General features: G+C 41.5%; 2 protein-coding genes across 9 annotated transcripts; both read left to right on the top strand.

Moving 5' to 3' along the window:
* Positions 1-60: 60 nt before the first annotated feature.
* Positions 61-10029, top strand: LOC129203802 (serpin B6-like). Of its 7 annotated transcripts, none has more exons than XM_054818777.1 (9): positions 277-434; positions 965-1097; positions 2558-2666; positions 3076-3253; positions 4280-4417; positions 5514-5631; positions 5870-6012; positions 7665-7832; positions 8745-10029. In XM_054818777.1, exons 4-9 carry the CDS (start codon positions 3086-3088, stop codon positions 9147-9149), a joined length of 1140 nt encoding a protein of 379 aa, XP_054674752.1. In that variant the 5' UTR covers positions 277-434; positions 965-1097; positions 2558-2666; positions 3076-3085; the 3' UTR covers positions 9150-10029. The 7 variants fall into 7 exon arrangements, with proteins under 7 accessions (XP_054674751.1, XP_054674749.1, XP_054674754.1 ...); XM_054818778.1 differs by having other exon boundaries at positions 965-1090; XM_054818775.1 differs by lacking the exon at positions 965-1097 and adding an exon at positions 1679-1751.
* Positions 10030-10859: 830 nt separating this feature from the next.
* On the top strand, positions 10860-19657 carry LOC129203803 (leukocyte elastase inhibitor-like). Of its 2 annotated transcripts, none has more exons than XM_054818781.1 (7): positions 10860-10929; positions 12422-12598; positions 14553-14690; positions 15544-15661; positions 16256-16398; positions 17155-17322; positions 18044-19657. In XM_054818781.1, the coding sequence occupies exons 2-7, from the start codon at positions 12431-12433 to the stop codon at positions 18443-18445; spliced, it is 1137 nt and encodes a 378-aa protein (XP_054674756.1). In that variant the 5' UTR covers positions 10860-10929; positions 12422-12430; the 3' UTR covers positions 18446-19657. The 2 variants fall into 2 exon arrangements, with proteins under 2 accessions (XP_054674756.1, XP_054674755.1); XM_054818780.1 differs by lacking the exon at positions 10860-10929 and adding an exon at positions 11358-11901.
* The last annotated feature ends 989 nt before the right edge of the window (positions 19658-20646 follow it).

Genomic DNA, 20646 nt, shown 5'->3' on the forward strand with positions numbered 1-20646 from the left:
TAGCGGTGTTTTCTGCCACGAGAGGGGGGCAGAGGTTGAAAATCACTGGCTGTGGCGAGGCGAGGCCAGGCCGGTGGAGATATAAAGGGGGGAGTGAGGGTATGAGTGAGGATTCTCTGCGATGGTGAGCAGCGGTAAGCCATTTTGTCCGAGGGGGCTGCAGTGCATCCCCGCCATAACGGCCCCGTTACGGCGGGAGTGCACCACAGCCGCCGGCTAAAGCCGGGGCGCGGCTGAGGAGTGACCGAGCTCCTGCCTTTTCCGCCAGCTGGGCAATGCTTCCGGGGAACGGGAATGGCCTGGGGAGGAGGGGAGCGCGGCGCCCGGTAGGGTGAGTGCGGCAGCTGTGCTGTCCTCCAAACGTCGTTTTCTACGAGAAGCTTGCGCTTGTCTTTTATTTTTAATTTTTTTTTTAAAGGAGCAGCGGCTGCATGGTATTGCTTTTATTATTTTTTTTTCCTCTTTCGTGACCTGGTTTTTGCTTCTTGTCAGCTGGAGTGTCGGGAATGCTTTTAATGTGTAGGAGCGACGGGGGCACCGCGGAAATGTTGAGTTATAAGGTGTTTCATGACGCAGAGTCCAGTGCGGGCGTGGACGAGGGTCTTCTGGCTCTGTTCCTATTCCCTAGCCTACGCCCTGGTGAGTGCCAAAGTCTTGGCCCCTTTGGCCTGAACCTACTCGGGCAGTGTCAGGCCTCCGGGGCGCCTGTCTGCCCCTCCCCGCGCCTGCTGCGGCACAGAGGGCCGAGGGCCGGCGGTGGTGGGCAGTTGTGGGGCTCCGGCATCCCCAGTCTCCCACGGCCTGCCTGTGGAGAGCTGTTCCCTGGAGCTGTCGGAGATCTTACCCTGCAAGTGTTTTAACATTGCTATTGACTCTCCAAATCCTAAATGTATCTCGCTTCCCTCAAGAAAGCGTGCTTTAGTTCAGGGTGGTGGGAAGAGGGATATTTGTGCCGCCCATGCAGCTTCCTCTGTGGAGATGGACACCGCCTGATGCTCATCACCCTGAGTTCCCCTTCTGGCAGTGTTGGAAAACACTGGCACAAGTCTGCTTGTGACTCCTCTGAGGCGAGGTGGGGAGTCATCTGCAGGTACCAGGTGCTAATCTATGTCGTAGTCTTGGTGGGATGTGTCTCTTGGGCTGCAGGCTGGAGGACAGCTGCACCCTGCTCTGGCCACGTTCCCTCATGGCACAACTGGTAGTTGGGAGGGATGCTGCAGTATGTATCTGCTGTTTAATCTAGATACAGCCTTTCTGTCCATAAAGACTGTCCTAAAGCATAGGTGTCAACTGCTGAGAATATATGCGTCAAAGTCATAGTGGTAGGAATACACAGGGTCAGGGCATCCAGAAACCTCTGCACAAGTGCCTCACCACCCACCTGCTGAGCCTGTGGGGAGACCAGAGCGAGGAATGACTTTCTGTGAGCAAACCCTCTGATCGCTGAGGGTTGCAGCAAGTTTACAGTCGACTATATCATATGTTTTTTGTTCCTTAAAGTGCAGTCATTCTGTAAGGTCTCCAAAACCACTCTGATGAGAAGGGTATCGGTTGTTATGTTGCTATTTGTGAGCTGTGGAGAAGGCATGGTTAACTGTAGAGATGCAACTCCTAGCCTTGTGTCCCAGCTGTTGAAATACTACTTTGCATTTAACCAAATTGTCTGATTTTCTGGTAGGCAAGTAGTGTGAGTTGTGTCCTTGTGTCTCTACATTCTTGCCTGTCATGGAAGCCCTGCAAAAACTTTCTAGGTAATACTGCTTGATGCTGTCGCTATTGCTGTGTGTTTTGATCTCCAGGTAAAAAGAAAAAAAAACCCCAAAACTTATTGCTAGCAATCTAGTATCAGGACTGTAGGAAAGTTCTGGTCTTTATTGTGACCACCACGAACTGAAAATACTAAGTGCCTCCTACTTATGCTGTAAAGTACATGTAGTTAAATTACTTGTTTCATATAGAATTGGAGGACTGCTTCCATCTAAGCTTGCCTCTTTTTTTCCTTTCAGTTATGGGAGAAGAGAAACAGGAGAAAAAAATATACTGTTTATTGCAAAGCTATTAGCAAGACACTTTCTTAGGTGGAAAATCATGCATGCAGAAACTTGTTCTTTCCACCTATTTGTTTGAGATAATGAATTAGTAATATGAATTAGGTGTTGGTTTTGTATTTTGTAGCAACATAGCAACACTAGGTACTGCCTTAAGGGAAAAACAAAACACAGAAACCTTTACTACTAGCTGATAACTTACGATGTCTAGTGATTTATCTGTAGTTAACTCAGCATTCTAATATCTATTATTCCTTTTATAGGTGTGTGGTTTAATCTCAGGTTAGTTAACTACCTACGCTGATGTATATAGACTATGACAGACATCAAGTTACACATGTTGAAGTTATCTATAAGCAGGTTTTCTTATTGTGTGTGTGTTTCTGTGTTGTAGGCAATAAAATGGAAATGAAGTGGACTTTGATTTTTTCTTTGTTACTACAGCAGGAAATTAGTAATCTGTTATGCTGACCAAATAACTTTTTTTCTTTTCTTTTTTTATCTTGTAGGTCAAGTCATTCTGCAACTTCTACCAGACTGGCTGTTAGGTTTAAAACACAGTGTGCACGCATACTAGTAAGCTGAAGGGAATACTGAAGATACGTAGACTTAGAGAAGGTAAGAGTTTATAATTCTGATGCCTCTTTGCTCTGGTTTTCCTCTAAAGGCAAATAATTGTCTTTGTGAAGTCAGGAGACTTGTTTTAATAAATCCTAAAGAAAATACTGTTGTATATGAAAATCTCAAAAGATGCAATGAAGAATCTAAGGACATCAGTGGGAATTGCTGTCTATTACAGGTAAGGGATTGAAATAGAAAAGCAAACAATAAATCACTAAAATAAGTGCCTAGTATGGGATTTAAAAGTTTTGTTCTACCAAATCAGTTTTTCAGTGAGCTGATAATTTTCCAGCCTAATTATGACACTTGCTGCATAGTTCATATTGTGAGATGTAAAAGACAAATAACTTCGCAGTTTGTATTCAAATAAACTGGAGCTGTTCTTGTGTTGTGTTTTATCTGCCAGGCTCTGAACCATGGATAACCTCTGTGCAGCAAATACCACTTTTGCACTCGACCTCTTAAGAAAGCTGTGTGAGAACAAAAGCACGCAGAATCTATTCTTTTCTCCTTTTAGTATTTCTTCTGCTTTGTCTATGGTTTTGCTGGGTTCAAAAGGCAACACCGAAGCCCAAATAGCAAAGGTATGTCTAATAAACTTAGTGTATTGAATTTAGGACCTTATGAACAACAAATCTGTCTTATGTCTGTGACTTGCACTTATGCTAAACTATTGTTGTCATTCTGGTCTCAGAGAGCAGAGGTCTTCCTTATGTATGTATGTAAGCAGTACCTGCTCTTATAGGGGGAGCTTCTGTTGGTATGTAATAAAGAGGTTCCTGGGTTTTGTTGTCTGTGGGTTTTTGTGGGTTTGGTTTTTTGACAGAGATCTTTCCTAGGTACCTCTTAATGTCATATTGAAGATTTTTTGTGGGTTTGATGAATCTCTAGCTACATAAAACATTTTCTTCTATCTTCTTTGGGCTTAATATCAGATTGTACATGTTTTGAAAATGTAGCCAGGCACATACAAAAATAAAATTAAAAATCCACCCTATATTTATGTCAAAATGGTAGCTGCACCTTGGTTTAATTTTTTTAAACTTGCTCAGATGGCAAATACCACTTGACATATTTTTTACATAGACAATTGACAGTATTAAATGCATAATCAGTCATTTTTATTATTATGTTTGCTTCTTTTGCAAAGTGGAAGAGGGTGTAAACACATATTTTGTTTTCATTTGGATCTATAAAAGTTTCTCCAGAATTATATTTTGCCGTATTTGGGGATATTCAGAAGCCATCTGGACGTAGTTCTGAGTTACCAGGTGTAGGTGACCCTGCTTGAGCTGCGGGGTTGTACCAGATGACCTCCAGAGGTCCCTTTCAACCTCAGCCATTCTGTCATCCTCTAATGCTTGGCTTGAGTGAAGGAAACTAAATACTGCTGACTGTCCTGCACCCTAACTTATTACTTGTACAACATCTGGCAGGGTGTATCATATCTGATTTGCATTATAAGCTCTGCACAGGAGGTGTGATGAAAATTTTTAGCTTCAAGTCACAGCTTTTAAACCCAAAAGTTGTTTAAAAAAAAAAAACTATGCTGAAGGAAGTGTGTTTAGAAGAAGGCATGGAGTCCACTGAGGATGTTTATCTCTCTACAGGTGCTTTCTCTGAACAAAGCTGAGGATGCTCACAATGAGTATCAATCACTTCTTTCTGAAATTAATGATCCAACTGCCAAATATATACTGAGAACTGCTAACCGACTTTACGGAGAAAAGACATTTGAGTTTCTCTCAGTGAGTAACTATTAAATTTGTGGTGCTTTTTAGCATAATGTACTTGCTACCTATTTTCTTTGGAGGCCAAAGGCAGACCTCGGGGTTTATTTTCCAAACTTTCTAGACTTGAGACCTACCAATGTGATAGATTGTGCCAAAGCCCAGTATCTGAACTTGCTGGAGAAACTTCTTTTGAATAGCCTGTGACCTGAATGCACAACTGGTGCAAAGCACTATAAAAGCAGTCAGACTCTAAATCTTCAGTGTTCTACAACCTGTTCTTACTTTTGGCTGTGGGACAAATGGTTGACATATCTCTTCCCTTGATCATGTGTAAATATGATAAAAAAGAATTGTTACTGCTCTTCAACATGGCGAGTATTTTGTAATTTTTCTGTTGGGTAAGTCATCCAGAGAATATACTGAGAGAATTACATGACTCTTAAGATTTTCCTTATCAGAAGATCTAAATAAGAATAATAGGAATATGTATAACAATACCTTTACATCTTCTTGCTTCTAGGGAAGCATCTAAGGATCTCTTTTTGGGGGGGGAGGAAGCGGGGAGTGATTTACAATGATTCTTTTTATAAAGAATGCTAGTGTTTTACTTGTCTAGTAGATTAAAAATTCAATGGACTGTACTTTAAAACTTTGCGTCTGTGTAATAAAGATCTAGCTATATTAAATCAGAGAGAAGGTATGTGTTCTTCCTAAGAAAAATCAGTTTCCCCTCTGAACTAAGTTTTTTTTTTTTTAATGAGTCTGGGAGACTTAACAATGAAATTTATGTAGAAAAACTTACAAAATCATATGTTCTCTCACTGAAGCAAACCCCCAAAAAACTAGCCACATCATTTCTCAATTGAGTTATGTACAACTTTCCAGCATAGTAAACCATTAAGCCATTTGATCTAATAACATACAGCGGACAATTCCTAGTTCAAATAGGTGGTATAAAACCAAATAGGAACATACCTGACCAAACTTTAATGGCTCTATATGAAGCTGGGGGAGCAAAGTGGGCAGACTTTCTTGGTGTGTTTAAGAATAATCTGTGGCTGAATGAGAGTAAAATATATTGCTGAAAAGCTGTTCTGAATGTCCATGTTAGTCATTTATAGAGTCAAGTGAGAAATTCTACCATGCTGGACTAGAACAGACTGACTTCGTGCATGCTTGGAAGGATTCCAGAAAACAAATAAATGGCTGGGTAGAGGAAAGGACTGAAGGTGAGTGTTTTGCAGAATGCTCTGTGGTGTTCAATGGCAGTCAGGGATTGGGTGAACAGCTATTTCAAGGTAAAATATTGTGAATTAAAAAAAGCCCAAACACTGAGCTCTTGCTCTGTTTGGAACATAATTCTCTTATCCATTGTGTATTAATTACAGAGTAATTAATTATACTAGATAATAATTAGGTACATGTCAAACTGTTAAAAATTGGGATTTTTTTCTATGTATCATAAAGGTAAAATTCAGAACATGTTGGCAGAGGGGATTCTCAATTCACAGACCAGACTTGTGTTGGTGAATGCCATCTATTTCAAAGGCAACTGGGAAAAGCAGTTCAACAAAGAGACAACAGCAGAAGTGCCATTTCATATTAACAAGGTATGATGTGCTAAAATGCTGATAGTATGCTCTTACTCTGAAGTACTCTGAAATAAATACATTTAACTTGGAAGAAAAAAAAATTCAAACAGGGTTACCTTAGGTAGGCTGTAGGAAATTCCTTATACCTCCTCCCTTTGATACGAGCACTCTGTTTAGTTTCTGTTAAGCTTCACATAATTACTAGAAACTCTTATGTAACAATTAAGTATTTCTTTCATTCTGTCTCTTTTTTTTCCCTTTACGCTTGCTTGTTTGAGAGGTAGCCCTCTACACAGTTACAAAACTGAGAAGAGAACAGTTGAGTGAAGCTGTCAGGCTATTTGAGAGTAGTAAACTTGATTATTTTAGCATAAAACTGGTGTGAATAAGAAAAGAAACGTTCCTGTAGGTTATAGGCAGAAAAGAGCACTTCTACACATGAAGAAACTTTTGAATGCAATTCTTCTTTGGTCAGTTACTATTATTTTAAGGTCAGAGTCTTTGGGATCCAGGTAACTGTTGGAGAAAGTTGTAAGATGTAAGGCTGGGCAAATGCTGCCTTGGCTCACCGAAGGAACTTGCATTTAGGTATGCAAACGACTGTACATCTCTCTCCCTGTAAAACTAAATGGTTTAAGTTTGTGTTTTCATCCTACTTATGACTAGCCACTGAGGAGTTGCAGAAGTCTGAGTAGCCTCAAATGAGCAACTAGAAATCCCAGATGGAACCTGAAGTTTTAAGCTAGTTACTTTACAATCTGTCCAGTGACAAAGATTTACTTTAACATGCCAGGAGTCTTTCCAGCATTGTGTGACATAATTTCTGTGACTCTTGCACTTCTTAAGACTAACTGATTTTCACATGCTGTGTGGCCTTTTCTTCGCTCATCCATCCTTTTCATGTGTCATTGCTGCTGCAAAAAAAAATTCTGCCATATTATCTGTGGGCATTGTTTCAGTGGGCTTTATTTTGAAAACAAAAAACTACTTGCATGGTTATCTCCTGAAGGTAAGGGAGAAAGCAATGAAACTCTGAACTGAAAAGGAGGAAACAATGATGTAAACAATAGTAGCTGATGCTCCACATGAAAATGGAAGGAGATAGCAGAGAATGAAATTGAGAAGAAAAATCTTTCCCTGCCTTACTATCCATGCGACTTTTAAGAATTCAAAACAATGCTCTCACTTTCTTGGCATTTTAAGTATCATTTTAAAATATTTTAATTCCTCTTTGTTATAGCACTTGGAGCCACATGGACTAAAAGTAAAAATACCTACACTGAAATTGCTTTGTGTTCATGCAAAGCAAGGAACACAGGCCCTGCTTCTTACCAGCTGTGTTTAGTGCTTGTCGCTAGTTCTTAAGTGAGCAGATTTGTGTCCTTGCCTTTTTGCCTTAAAGGAAATTTCTCAGACATTTCCACATTGGTAATTAAAAATTAAATCTTAAATTATAATTTTGATTTTTTTAATTTAAATTTTATCCTTATCTCAGGGATCCTTACTACTTATCTCTTGCTCTACAAAAGACACTGGTGGGGCTGTGCTCTGTGGTGTGTTTAGTTCTCTTTAGTCAAATTCTAAAAAGCCCTGAGCAACTGGTTGCCTGCTTCATGTTTTGAGACCAGCATACTAGCTCGGTACTAATTGCTGAATCTCCTATTTTTTAGAATGAGACCAAACCTGTGCAGATGATGTTCAAGAAGGATACATTTAACATGACCTATATTGGGGACTTCAAGACCAAAATCCTTGAGCTCCCTTATGTTGGTAATGAACTCAGCATGATCATCCTGCTCCCTGATGCAATCCAGGATGAATCCACTGGCTTGGAAAGCGTAAGTTGAGCTAAATGCAAACACAGTCTATATCCTTCCAGTGAAGACTTTGATATTGCACATAGACCTGCAGTTCAATTGCAAAGCTATTATGTCATTGGTGCTCAACACCAGCTGAAATGTCCCACGCCTCCCCACTCCCAAAGCAATTGGCATGCCTTTTATCGTTGCTAGTCAAGCTGTGTGCTGCCCCCTTAGCCAGAGGGTCTAGAAGAAGACCTGAGCATCTTCAGGAGCGGAGGTTAGCTGTGGTTATGGTGAGCATCATATATGGTGAGAGAAGATTTGGAGGAGCTCTGAGGAAGTCTTATAGATCTTCAGTTCTAAACAGCTGGCGGGTTGCCTCTGGCCCACCACATGGAAACAGGCTCAGAGGAAAGTGTAGGGTCTCTTCTGTTGTGGATATACCATACAAGTTTTGGTTATTTCATGCTCTGGACAAGGAATTTATTGATAAGGCTTTCTAACACTGACTGCAAAGGGCATTGTGGGCAGACTTTTTCATCAGCTTGTCAACCTGAAAGAGGATCCTGTGGTTAAGAGACAGAACAACTGAGTTCAGTCCCTTTTGGGACCTTATCATCAGTTCTTCTATGCCTTTGCTTCCAATATGTAAAAATTAAAAAAAAAAAAAAAAACAACCCAAACAACTCCAATCTTGCATGTTTTACAAAAGTAAACTTTATGTGGAAGGGATTGATCCTTACTGTATCTACTAAAAGCATATGGGATTGATCTTGGCTGGGGCCATAGTCTCTAGTGAGAACTATAACTTGCAATTTTGGCTTGAGATGCTCTACACCCTTGAAAAAAGATGCCTATTATGCACTGTGTAAACAAACACAGTAATCACCACTTTTGGCTATGTAAAACTTGACTCTCTAATTTTGTAACTTTCGGGTTTTTCTTTAGCTGGAAAGAGAACTTACGTATGAGAAGCTGATAGATTGGATCAATCCTGAAATGATGGACTGTACAGAGGTGAGGGTGTCTCTACCCAGATTTAAACTGGAAGAAGATTATGATCTGAAACCCCTTCTGAGCAGCATGGGAATGCCTGATGCATTTGACTTGGGGAAGGCAGACTTCTCGGGAATCTCAGCTGGCAACGAGCTGGTGCTCTCCGAAGTAGTTCACAAGTCCTTTGTGGAAGTCAACGAAGAAGGCACTGAAGCGGCAGCTGCCACAGCAGGAGTGATGATGCTGCGCTGTGCAATGATCGTTCCAGAATTCACAGCTGATCATCCCTTCCTCTTCTTCATCCGGCACAACAAAACTTCCAGCATTTTGTTCTGTGGCAGGTTTTGCTCTCCCTAAAACAGAGGCATCTTGGCAGCTGTCATTACGCAATGTTCTGTTCCTTTAGAATAGGGCTACTTTTTCTGCACTAATTCTCTTCCAGCTGTGCCTGAATCCACTTCTGTGGCCTTTATCTCAGGCTTGACTAGAATAAGAGCCACTTAGACATACACAGCAACCGCCATGTACAACAACTCTCTTGGCCCGTGCATCTGAGCGCGAAGGTCTAACTTTTTGCCAACACAAGAAATGCCCCGCTTGCTCAGTGAGTGCTTCAGTAGTCCCCATCACACTTCACTTTTTGTGGCCACCAGGCAGCAAGTCAGGCAGTGACATCTCATAGGAAGGGAAGAAGTTAACTTTGGTTCTGATGAGGCTGCAGCATGTCTTTACCTCCCTTCCCCCTTTTTCCTCCCATCACCCCCTTTTTCTTTTCCCCTCCAGACTCATCCATTTAATGCCTCAATACATTCCCTAGAGCTGAAAGGAGTCTGGCAGCTTGTTCTGAATGTTGCTAAACATCCTGACTAGACACGGTTTTGTGGATAATAACTAAGCAAGTAGATGGCTATTGTGGACAATAACCTGGGCAAGAATGGAAATAAAAGCATGTATTTGTACCAAATGTCCTTACAGGGTATTCAGAGGATCATTGCTTTATCACTACAGGACACCTGGGTTTATTACCTGTCACCTAGTTTTAGTCCTTTAATGAAGAATGGAATGAAAAAGCATATGGTGCCTATGCAATATTTGACAAAGCTTTAATTTTTTGCTGTTATATATTTTTTCTGTCTGTAGTTTAACTGTATAATACCAAAGACGTTGCTGAAATAGTTTTCCCTAATACAGTGATTTGTTTTGCTGTTTCTGAAATAATAAAAAACCTGAAATGGTGTAGGACTCTGTTTCCTTTTTAACCATAAATTAGCCTTTTTTTTTTTTTTTTTATCTGTAGTATGAGAGGAAAACAACTGCTTCTTGATAGAAGCTGGTTGTAGTCTATGCAGCTTGTTTAGAATTTGTTGTTAAACACAGGATTTTCTGAATCCTACAGAACCTATGTGGGTGGCCATGGAGTTTGGGGTTGGCCTTGCAAGGAGTTGTAGCAAAGAGCCTTTATGAGTCAAGCACTTGTTCCTGGGCAGGACTGCTGTGCTACCTCCCAATCTAGGTTTAGTGGTCATCATCCAGGTGCTGCTAATTCAGTGCACAGTAATTTGGCAGTCTCAGGTGAAGAAAACAAAAGCATTATTGGGAGGGAGGGGGCAGCAGTGTAGTTACCAGAATAAATGTTGTATGCTCGTGTTAAAGGGCTGGTGCTGTGCACCTAATGCTGGAAGGGGTGGTGGGGGTCTTCTGGTGGGCAGATCCAGGGCTGAGGCAGAAAAAATGGGGTTAAACCAAAGGGAACGCTCTGTGCTGTTACTTTCTTTACATTTTTTTTTTTTTAAAAAAAGATAACTGTGACCTAAAAGCTAAGCGTAAACCTAGCAGCACGATGGGAAGCCAGAGACGCGCCGCCCTGGGCAGCCCCAGGACCTCGTCCCACGGGGCAAAAAAACCCCAATCCTATATCGCTCGTGCCGGAGGGGTTTGGGTTTTAATCATACTCCCGCGGACCCCCGCTCCTTTCTGCCGGGAAACCCAGGCCTCTCCCGGGGGCCCCGGTGCGGGCGCGGCCGCGGACTCCCACCCCCCGGCCCGCCCCTCGGCCCGGCCCGGCCCGGCCCGGCCCGCCCCGCTGCGGCGGGGGCTCAGGGGTTCCCGCAGCTCCGCTCCGCGCTGGCCCGGACAGGTAGGGGGGCGGGCGGGCAGGCAAGCGGCTCTTGGCTGCGCTGGGGTTACAACAGGACGGGAGGGGGTCGAGGTCCCCCGCCCCCGGGTGCTTTATACAGGAATGGGGCGATAACGGAAGGAAAAGGGGAAATTTTTCCTCCTCCCCACCCCCGCGGCGGCGGGGTCTGAGCGGGGCGGCCGGAGCCGCTCGGGCAGCCTTGGGGGCTGTAACCGGCAGGTTTCAGTGAAACGCTTGCATGGTGTGGCGTGTCAGTAAATGAAAGTAAAACTATGCTTCTGGGTTTTTCGTTTGGGTTTTTTTGGTTGTTTTCTTTTTGGCGTAGAGCAAGATAAACCAACGTTGCAAAGATGCAGGGTGTTTATCCATCTGGCAGTGGAAGCAGATGCTGTTGTTTTGCAATTCCTGTAGAAAGGCTGTGCTGAAAATACTCAAATTGTGGTGCAGACTCCTCCGTGTAGTTGGGTCTGGACAGTACTCGTAATGGTATTACTGGGCTGGTGCTCTGTTTGCTGGGGGCAGGCGCACAAATACCTGTTTCTTGAGGAAGTGAGCTAGAAACTACCAAATGCAGAAGTCCCCACCGCAAGCAAGCAGAGAGAAGCAGGAATCTGAGCTGGGTGGGCAGGAAGGTTTTACGGCATCAAGCAGTACTGCCACTACCCTTTGCATAGGGTTTTGCACCTGACCCAGCCCTCACACCTTTCACCCCACCCTGCTCCAAGGGCCTCCTTAGGGAGCATTTCACCAAAATGATATCACTGCTCCGGCTGCGCGGTGTCAGTCCCGAAGCTCTATCCGCTCTGCGCCACTGCCTTCACTAGACCGTACGTCATCTTCAGCTAACAAAACCCCCGGCTCTCAGCCCTCTTGGGACTCAGGTGCATTTGTACCTGGACGCAGCGTGCAGGTAGCTCGCTTGTTCTCAGCAGAGCAGGCTGGTGAAAATAGCGGTGCTTTACGCTGCTGAAGGTAAGCGCGTACTTAAGCCTTTGGCAGGACTGACACCTTTTTTGCGGCCGTGGTTTGTGCCATAAAGACAGGCAGCTTGCTGAAAGGTGTCTAAATCTCCCTGAATGGTTACTGTGAACACTTTCTGTGCAGCATTAGGGTAGAAGGTTTTGGGGGGAGGCTGCCTGAGTGAGCTCTCCGCACTGTGCTGGGTCTGTGAGACTGAAAGGCTTTTAACTTGCAATCTTGCCAGCACACATACTTCCTATTTCAAGGTAGAAAGCAAAGATTTTTTTTAAAAAATAATTTCTTTAAAGGTAGCGTCATAGGGTAGGTTGGGATATACAATTCACATGGAAAAAAATACACTTTTTCAATATAACTGATTTTTTTTTTGAAGATGATGCACTGACAATGAAATTCTTGCTGTTTCTGTACCCAGCTGCAGCCAGATGAATCCAGTCTTTGTGAGTCACACAAGGTTAGGTTAGGTATTTGAAGAGTGTTTCCTGGAGTCCTTACTGACTGTTTTATTTTTCAGCTATAAACCATGGAGAACCTGCGTAATGCCAACAGCAGATTTGCACTTGATCTGCTCAGAAGGTTTAATGAGACCAACCCAACAGGAAACGTTTTCTTCTCTCCTGTCAGTGTCTCTGCTGCTTTGGCCATGGTCCTTTTGGGGGCCAAAGGCAATACAGAGGCCCAGGTGCTGAAGGTTAGTAAAAAAAAAAAAAAAAAAAAAGGAAAAATTCTCTTTTGCTTTATATTTTATTTACATTAAAAATTGTTGTGTTTTAGAGGAAGGAAAATGAAAGGAGGGTATTACTTTTATGTGCTCAGGACAAGATTTTTGTCGTGCTCAGTGAGTCTTCCAGGGGCTCTTTTCTGCAGTTACCTTCTGCTGCCCTCTTTCCATATTTGCTATGGCCCTTGTTTCTCACTTAATTTCACTTATTAAGTTAATTCTTGAAGTAGGAAAATAATTTCATTAATTAATCAGTCTCCATTTAAATTGATGGGAGTTCCCAGCAGCAAGGCCTTACTAGTTTTCATGAGACGTTTCGACAAAGAACTATTGTACTACAAGGTTATGAATGGTATGCTTATTACTAATAACACTGTGTATTTTGTAAGAAACATAATGATAATAGATAGTTTTATATTGAAAGCGTAACAACTATGATAATACATGATGATGCTACTTAAGTATCAGTATCTTAGTAACAGCAAGGCACTTGGATACCTGAGGAGCTGAGCCCACATGCTTATTCTTACCATAGCCTTAGGTTAGGTAGGATAGTTTAAAAAAGCTCATTATAAATTGCAAAAACGGCGTATGTAGGAGCGTGCCAGTTTCCCCTGAGGCTTCCTGCACGGAAGGGACTCGGTCACCATTAATTTTTCCCTTTGTTAGGCTAACGCACGCTGGCACAAAAGGGCGTGTGAGACTTCTCATTGCTGTCATCATTATGTACCTGCCTGTGAATAATTTCACCTTTGCATTCTGGACTTTAGGAGGAACTGTTTTATACTGTTGAGTGGTGCAGTGCTTACTGAATAAGACAATAAAATTATTTTCCCACTACTTTGTACAAACAGACTTTGAACGTATGTGCCATATAATCAAACTGACAGCCCCGCCTAGGATAAACCCAGTGACAGCAGAAATCATGCAAAAGGAACTTGGGGAAGAAAATGTGTTTCAGCACAGTCATCTCACTAAGCTAGTTAGGGAGGCAGTGATTGATAACTGTCAAGGGCTGTTTGCAAGCCTATGGAAACTTGTTTCTGTGATCATAATCCTGTTGTAAATTGCCTCCGTGATGTTTTTGCTCAGCTATTCATATGTACAAGACAGCTTGCATTAATGTGGGCAGCAAAGCCTGACCAAAAACCCAGTGAGATAAAATGACGCCTTGTCTTTGAATCCAGTGGCTGTTTCACAGCAGTCTTCCTTACTGAGAAATACAGGATTTAAGTTTGAATGTTAATGTCCCTGCTTTGGTCTAGTCTTCCCTGTCGGTGAGGTCTGGCAGCTCCCGCTGTCGTATCTGTAAGCCTCGGCTAGCCAGCCTGCCTCTGGGAAAGGAGCTACTGGTAAAGAGAAACTGCAGTCATCCATTTGATTGTTAAGATGATACTGTTTTGGTTTATATACATATATAAAGCAGTTATATTTTCATAAAACCATAAAAGATAATTGTTTTAACTTTTCTTAAGGCCTCACCAGGGCTAGTTTTGATTGTACGTTCTGAAAAGCAAAACCCCAGGCTGCCTTGGGCCAAACGGGGAAGCAGGAAAACTGAAGTGTCTCTATGGCATCGTCTCTCTTCTCAATTCCCCACCTGGGAATGAGTCCTCGTGCCCAGCGGTCCACGGAGGGGAGGCATGCAGACGTCACGCAGACGGGACTCGGGGTTATGATCAACAGCTTCAGCTGTGACTACTTATAAACCAGGAGCTTAATACGAGTGGCTGACACAGGTAGCATAGCACCAAGAAACGGTTTCATTCATTGTTCGAGGTATACAGAAGTCTCCAAGCAGCTTCCAGCTTCTTCTTTTCTCTTTTTTCAACCTACCTGCTGGATCAGACCCACCCTATGTATAGATGTACTGTACATTCTTTTAAGACTATTAGCAGCAGCTAATTCTCTTCTGTTATTTCAGACGCTTCATTTTGACAAAGTTGAAGGTATCCATTCAAGATTTCAGACTCTGACTATGGATATAAACAGAAGCAATGCTCCCTATCTCTTACGGCTTGCCAATCGGCTTTATGGAGAGAAGTCCTACAGCTTTTTGCCGGTACGCTGGTGCAGATCGTGACGGTGTGGTGGAACCTGGTGGGGAAAATGCAGCTCCTTGAGTATTTACAAAGTAGAAAAATTTCTGGGCATATTTCTAAATGTTACTGGGCAGTTGACAAAAGTGTTGCACACATGCATATGCCTTTCCATATCTGTAGGCATCTCTGCATCTCACCTAAAGGATGTTAAACAGCAAATCCTTTTCATTGCTTGTTTGGTTCTGCTGCTCTTGGGCTCAAGAGAAAAATCACTTGTCTAGGTTCTTAGTTTACAGTAACTATCATAACATCCTACTCTGTTGCAACCAGCTTTTCAGGATGCAACCAGCTCTGTGTTGCAGCCAGCTTTTTAGGATGCAACCAGCTCTGTTTCTGTTGCAATCAGCTTTTTTGGATTTTCATTGGTCTAGTACCACTTCACTTAAATATTTTTGAAAACACTGTTTATTTGGGAGGGGATGCCCAACATGTCTGAACAAGATGCCTCTTCGCCTGTGAATTACATCTTTGTGCGTACCTAGGTTGCTATTCTTATTCCTCTTCAGCCCTTTCAGAGAATTTTGTTTAATCCTAGCTGTGCTTGAGCCTGTTTCAGGAGAATGACAGGTAAATATTGCAACACCTGCAGTAAGCACCCCATCAGCTGTATACGTGGCAGATGTACTATGAGGCTTACCCTGAAAAGGGGAAAAAAAACCCAACCCAACCCCAGAACCCCCCCAGGCAGTGCACTGTTAGAGCCCCACCTCAGAGTGGGTCATTATCTGTTTGACATGCACCTTATCTACATCATAAAGAGATGTTTTCTTATCTGCCTGCAATGAAAGCCGTTCTTATCTTTCCAAAATCTAGGATTTCCTGACTAATACTCAGAAATTATATGGAGCTGATTTGGCTGCAGTTGATTTTCTTCAGGCTTATGATGAAGCCAGGAAAGAAATTAACCAGTGGGTAGAGGAGAAAACTGAAGGTAAAGTACTTAGGTTAATGAAGTAACTGGCAGCGTTTCATACTTTGGCAGCAGGAATAGCTTTATTTTCTGCCGCCTTCAGAACAGTTTAATTTTACCCTAGGAAATTCAATTGATGCATTGAACCAGAAAACGCCTAAGCAAAACATTCACACAGTCCCATAACTTCAGAGACATTTCCATTTTTTGTATTCAGGCCAATGAGTGCAGGAGAGATGCCTAAACATAGATTTATACTCATGAGATGGAGAATTTGTTTTCGACCGTCCCGGTCCATATTGTGTATATATTTCTAAATCCAGTAATCCTAAATATGCCTGTTTTCTAGTTCTTGTATGATGCATCATATGTGACAGTTTAAGCTAAAAATATTACATTTTCATCAAATTATTGTATATCAAAAGTTATAGTAGTGTGTACTATTAAAAAGTATGGTGAAGTAGGCAGGTGCTGAAACACACCTAATTACAGGAATGGACTAGAGATTTATATTTGTATTATTTCTATGGCATCACTTTCTTCATGTATGTTTTATATGCCATCAACTTATTACAAGATTTTGTTGTGACTTTTTTTTTTCTGCCCCCTCTGAAGGTAAAATCCCTGATCTGCTGCCTGAAGGCTCAGTTGATAACATGACCAGGCTCGTATTGGTAAATGCTATTTATTTCAAAGGAGACTGGGCAGAGAAATTTAATGAAGCCGACACCACTGACATGCCATTTCGGTTAAATAAGGTAATGCAGATAGCTCTTGGTAGTATATACCTAACAAAAAAGTCAAACGATATAGGTGCTAAAGCGAAGCTTTGCTTACAGATAAAATAAAAAAATATAAAGTCTTTCATGAATGTTTTCAGTTCACCCAAAAGAGTTTTTTATGGATTTGAGTATTTTTCTGTATTCACCAAGCTATTTGTTCTCTCACTTACTGGAATAGCATCAGAGACAGTTCTCACGTATAGATTAGGACCCTGCCTGTGTGTGGCAGAGTTTCTGTCTGCTAGCAGTTTCAGCTGCTATGAACTGTGCCTGTTTGTGATGCTTGGTAAGCAGTATTAAAATGATTACGCATTTTGTTTAAGCCCCCTTTTCTTGTTCTATATTCTGCTTATGTTAACAGCTTTACAAGATACTGTATACAGTCATCTGCTTTATGCTGGACAGAGTTGATCTTTGTTGACTTTTAACGTCGTCGTTTTTGGGGCTGGAGCAATATAAAGGTACAGAAACTCGAAGAAATTGTTTCAGTTTCTGCGAGGACTGTGCTACAGAAGCAAAAGTAGAAGCAAATATAATACAAACTCATTATGTCTTCAGAAGAAACTGTTTATTAAACAGGCAGCCAGGAGTCTGATGAAGGCAGTTTTATAATCACCTGATATAATGGAGGAAGAGTTTTTGCAAGAAAGAAATTTAAGTTACTTGTTTTCTACCAGTTCTTTAAATTAGTATTTACTTAACTGTTACTTTTGGTACCTTTTATCCATCCAGAATGAAAGACAGACAGTGAAAATGATGTATCAGAAAAAAAAATTTCGTTTTGGGTATATCCCTGAAGTAAAGGTCCGTGTTTTAGAGCTGCCTTATGATGGAAGAGAACTTAGTATGATCATCCTGTTACCTGATGACATTGAAGATGACTCCACTGGACTGCAGAAGGTGACCCATCTATGCTAATGTACTTCTTTAACGACTAAGTTCAGCCATTCAGAATCAAAGCCTTAATGAACCCACGTTCTCAGAGCCACGTATCTTATCAAGTGCTCTACTAGCACTGCAATAAAGAATACGTGCACATGCTGCATCAGGAAGAGAAGTTGCATTCTGGTTTTGTAGCTTGTGTTCATGTGTCCTTTGGCTTGCTGAACTGAACCATGAGGGAGACTGCGAAAACAAAGTTAACTATGAGAATTAACTTGCCTTGCTTATTTATTTTTTTTAATGACAGAACTTTTTTTTCATTACCTTTGAAAGTCTTTATTTCCTTAGCCTTAGTAAGACTGTTTTCCATTAAATGACCAGGAAGAAACCAGCTTCTTTGAGCTCTCTGATGATTATTTTTGTTACTTCTTTTTATTTATGTAATTCCATTTAGTTAGATTAATGACTGGGTTTAGTTGCTATCAGCGTGTGTTTTTCCCTTCTGTACGTTGCAGCTAGAAGCAAATGTCTGTGTTACTTTGTAAAGTAAAAAATGCACTGACTCCACTTAATTTTAACAGCATTTGTTTGATCTATATGGAGCTATCCGTGATACGGGTATGGTCATTTTTGTATAGTTGCTTTATAGTTGTATAGCGCTCTATAAAGCCTTGTAAATGTTACTGACAAGTATTTCTACGCTGGTGATACCTAACGATCTCTGTCTTTTTAATTCTAGCTGGAACAGCAGCTTACCTTAGAGAATCTCCAGGAATGGACATGTCCAGAGCATCTGTATTCCACTGATGTTCGTGTGCGTTTGCCAAAGTTTAAGCTAGAAGAAAGCTATGACCTCAAATCAGATTTAGCTGCTATGGGCTTGTTGGATGTATTTGACAGTGGCAAGTCTGACTTGTCGGGAATGTCAGGGGCACGTGACCTCTTTCTCTCGAAAATTGTCCACAAGGCTTTTGTAGAAGTGAACGAGGAAGGTACGGAGGCTGCCGCTGCCACTGCCGGCATTGCTATGCTCTGCATGGTTATGGAAGAGGATTTCAATGCTGACCATCCTTTCCTTTTCTTTATTCGCCACAACCCAACGCAAAGCATACTTTTCTTCGGCAGATACGCTTCTCCATAAAAGAGAACGTAGCATTTGCAGACCAGTTCCTGCTGTAGTCAATAAAAGCTTTGCTCCTGAATGAGTTGGATTTTGATGTAGAAAGTTAATGCTCCTGTCTTGACTTCCTCGTAACCTTGACTGAGATTCTGCCTTTCCCATTAGGACAATCCCAGAGAAACTGAGGCGTAATTTATTTTTCTTTCTCAAGATTGACGTCCTCTATAATAACTAGGAGAATCTTAACTGCAGGCAGAAGAATTTTTTTTTAAATTGAACTAGAAATAGAAATACTCTGGGAAGAGACTTCTGTCTTTTAAAGCACAGGATCACCCTGTATGCATCCTTGCATGGGTTTCTCTGTGTTGACAGCCCCCTGTTGTAATAACTTAAAATAATCTAGTCATTCCTTATGTATTTATACTAGGATGTTCTTGCAAAGCTGTTCCTCCCCTGAATTCTTGCTTTTCAAAGATATCTTAATAAAATACTTCAAGGCACCAAAAGGCATGTTTCTGAACAGCTGAGTTTACCCAGTTCTGTTGTGAAATAGAAGGTCAGATAACATTTATTTAGAGACATCTATTAATAGAGAAAGGATTAAGCTATTTAAACAAATGTAACCCCTTCCAGTCATTAGCCAGAAAACTTGCAATACAGCTTTTGAATGAGGAGGAGGAGAAGAAATTAATAACAACTTTAAACACATGATCTAAAGAGGATTTTAAAAATATATACTCTGGTGCCATTTTAGTTATTGAAAACGTGAAAATGTGTCAGGGCTTAGAGGTTTTAGTTGCTTGAAGCTAATGGGTGCCTTTCTGCAAGTTCAGAAGCTTTCACTGTGACATTAGATTCTGGCCAAACCTATGTGATCCTCAAAAAATACTTCAGCTTCCTGGGGGGAGACTGTGTATAATATGCAATAAGTATCTATCTGATGTGTCTCTATGTACAAGGATTCAGCGTTTACTGAGCTGACTTCCACTACTTCTTTATACACAAACCTTCTGTATGGTACAACAGCCTTATGCCTGGGAGCCACTGCAATTACATACCGTTGGCCTCTCGTGTTTATTTCTGGAGGTTATTTGCTTGTATCATGGATCTCTCGGGTACTGTAGCATTCACCTGTACAACCACAGTTCTAAGTGGGGCACAAGAATTTCTGTATGATTGCAAACTTTATATTAATTTTGTCTTTAAGCAACAAATAAAAATCTTTTTCTTAAACTTGTGTTCAAAATGGAAATTTCTTCACGCGATTTAGTATTTCAGAGTACAAAAATAACTGTCTACCTGAAGGCTAGCTCCCAAGAAAACCACTGGTGCAGCAGATGTGATCAGCTGTATGAAGTCCTTGGCCTGTTCAGAGTAGGTGAAAATACTGAAAAACAAATTACTGGGTGGAAGAGATGATTGCGTGAACCATCGGCTTCCCCTGTAAGTGTAATGACTCCAGCTGCGAGCACCTACAGGGAACAGGGAGAGAGTAATGGTTTGTGTGAAATGACACGAGCGCTTGGTCTGCACATCAGTAAGCGAGTTTCTGTGCGTCGGTAATACGTCACTTGCAAAGGCTCTGGTAAATTTGTAAAGGAGAACAGGTATTGCAGAGCACAGGTGAAAACGTAACCTGTTCTGGGCTGAGTGTTTTGAAAACTCAAATCTTTGCAAATAAGTGAGAAAAAAATTAGCACAAAACCCATGTAAAAATTCAGACCGGATTGACGTTGTGTTAGTTCTGGGTTTCTGGGCCTTCGTCTTCAGCCTTTTAGCAAATAAAGCTTCTGCTGCCATAGACGGGTTTTGACTAAGTGAGGCTCAAAAGCTCCATTGTAATTACATCCTTATCTTTATATGCTTAAACTCAATTAATGAATGGAAGATATATGACGTCTGAAGGCTTTTAGCGCTGTAATTACCAGGAGGTCAGAAGAAAGATAAAACCTTGCATAACAGTACAAATCAGCATAGCTTTATGAGGAGACTCATGTATTTCTTTATTACTTTAGTCTCAGTGTTCAGGAACTGAACTATTTTATTGAGACAAATTAGACTTTCTGCAGACAGGATGCAGAAAATAAATCTCAGCAATAAGAATCTCAGTAAAGTCAGCTTCACATTCAATCATTTTAAAAAAACCCCAGCAAATCTACTGGCAAATATTCATGTCCCACAATAAGATGGTTGTGAGTGTTTTTCCTTAATATTCCTTTTCT

Source organism: Grus americana, chromosome 2 (genome assembly GCF_028858705.1).
Source record: "Grus americana isolate bGruAme1 chromosome 2, bGruAme1.mat, whole genome shotgun sequence".
Taxonomy (NCBI): domain Eukaryota; kingdom Metazoa; phylum Chordata; class Aves; order Gruiformes; family Gruidae; genus Grus; species Grus americana.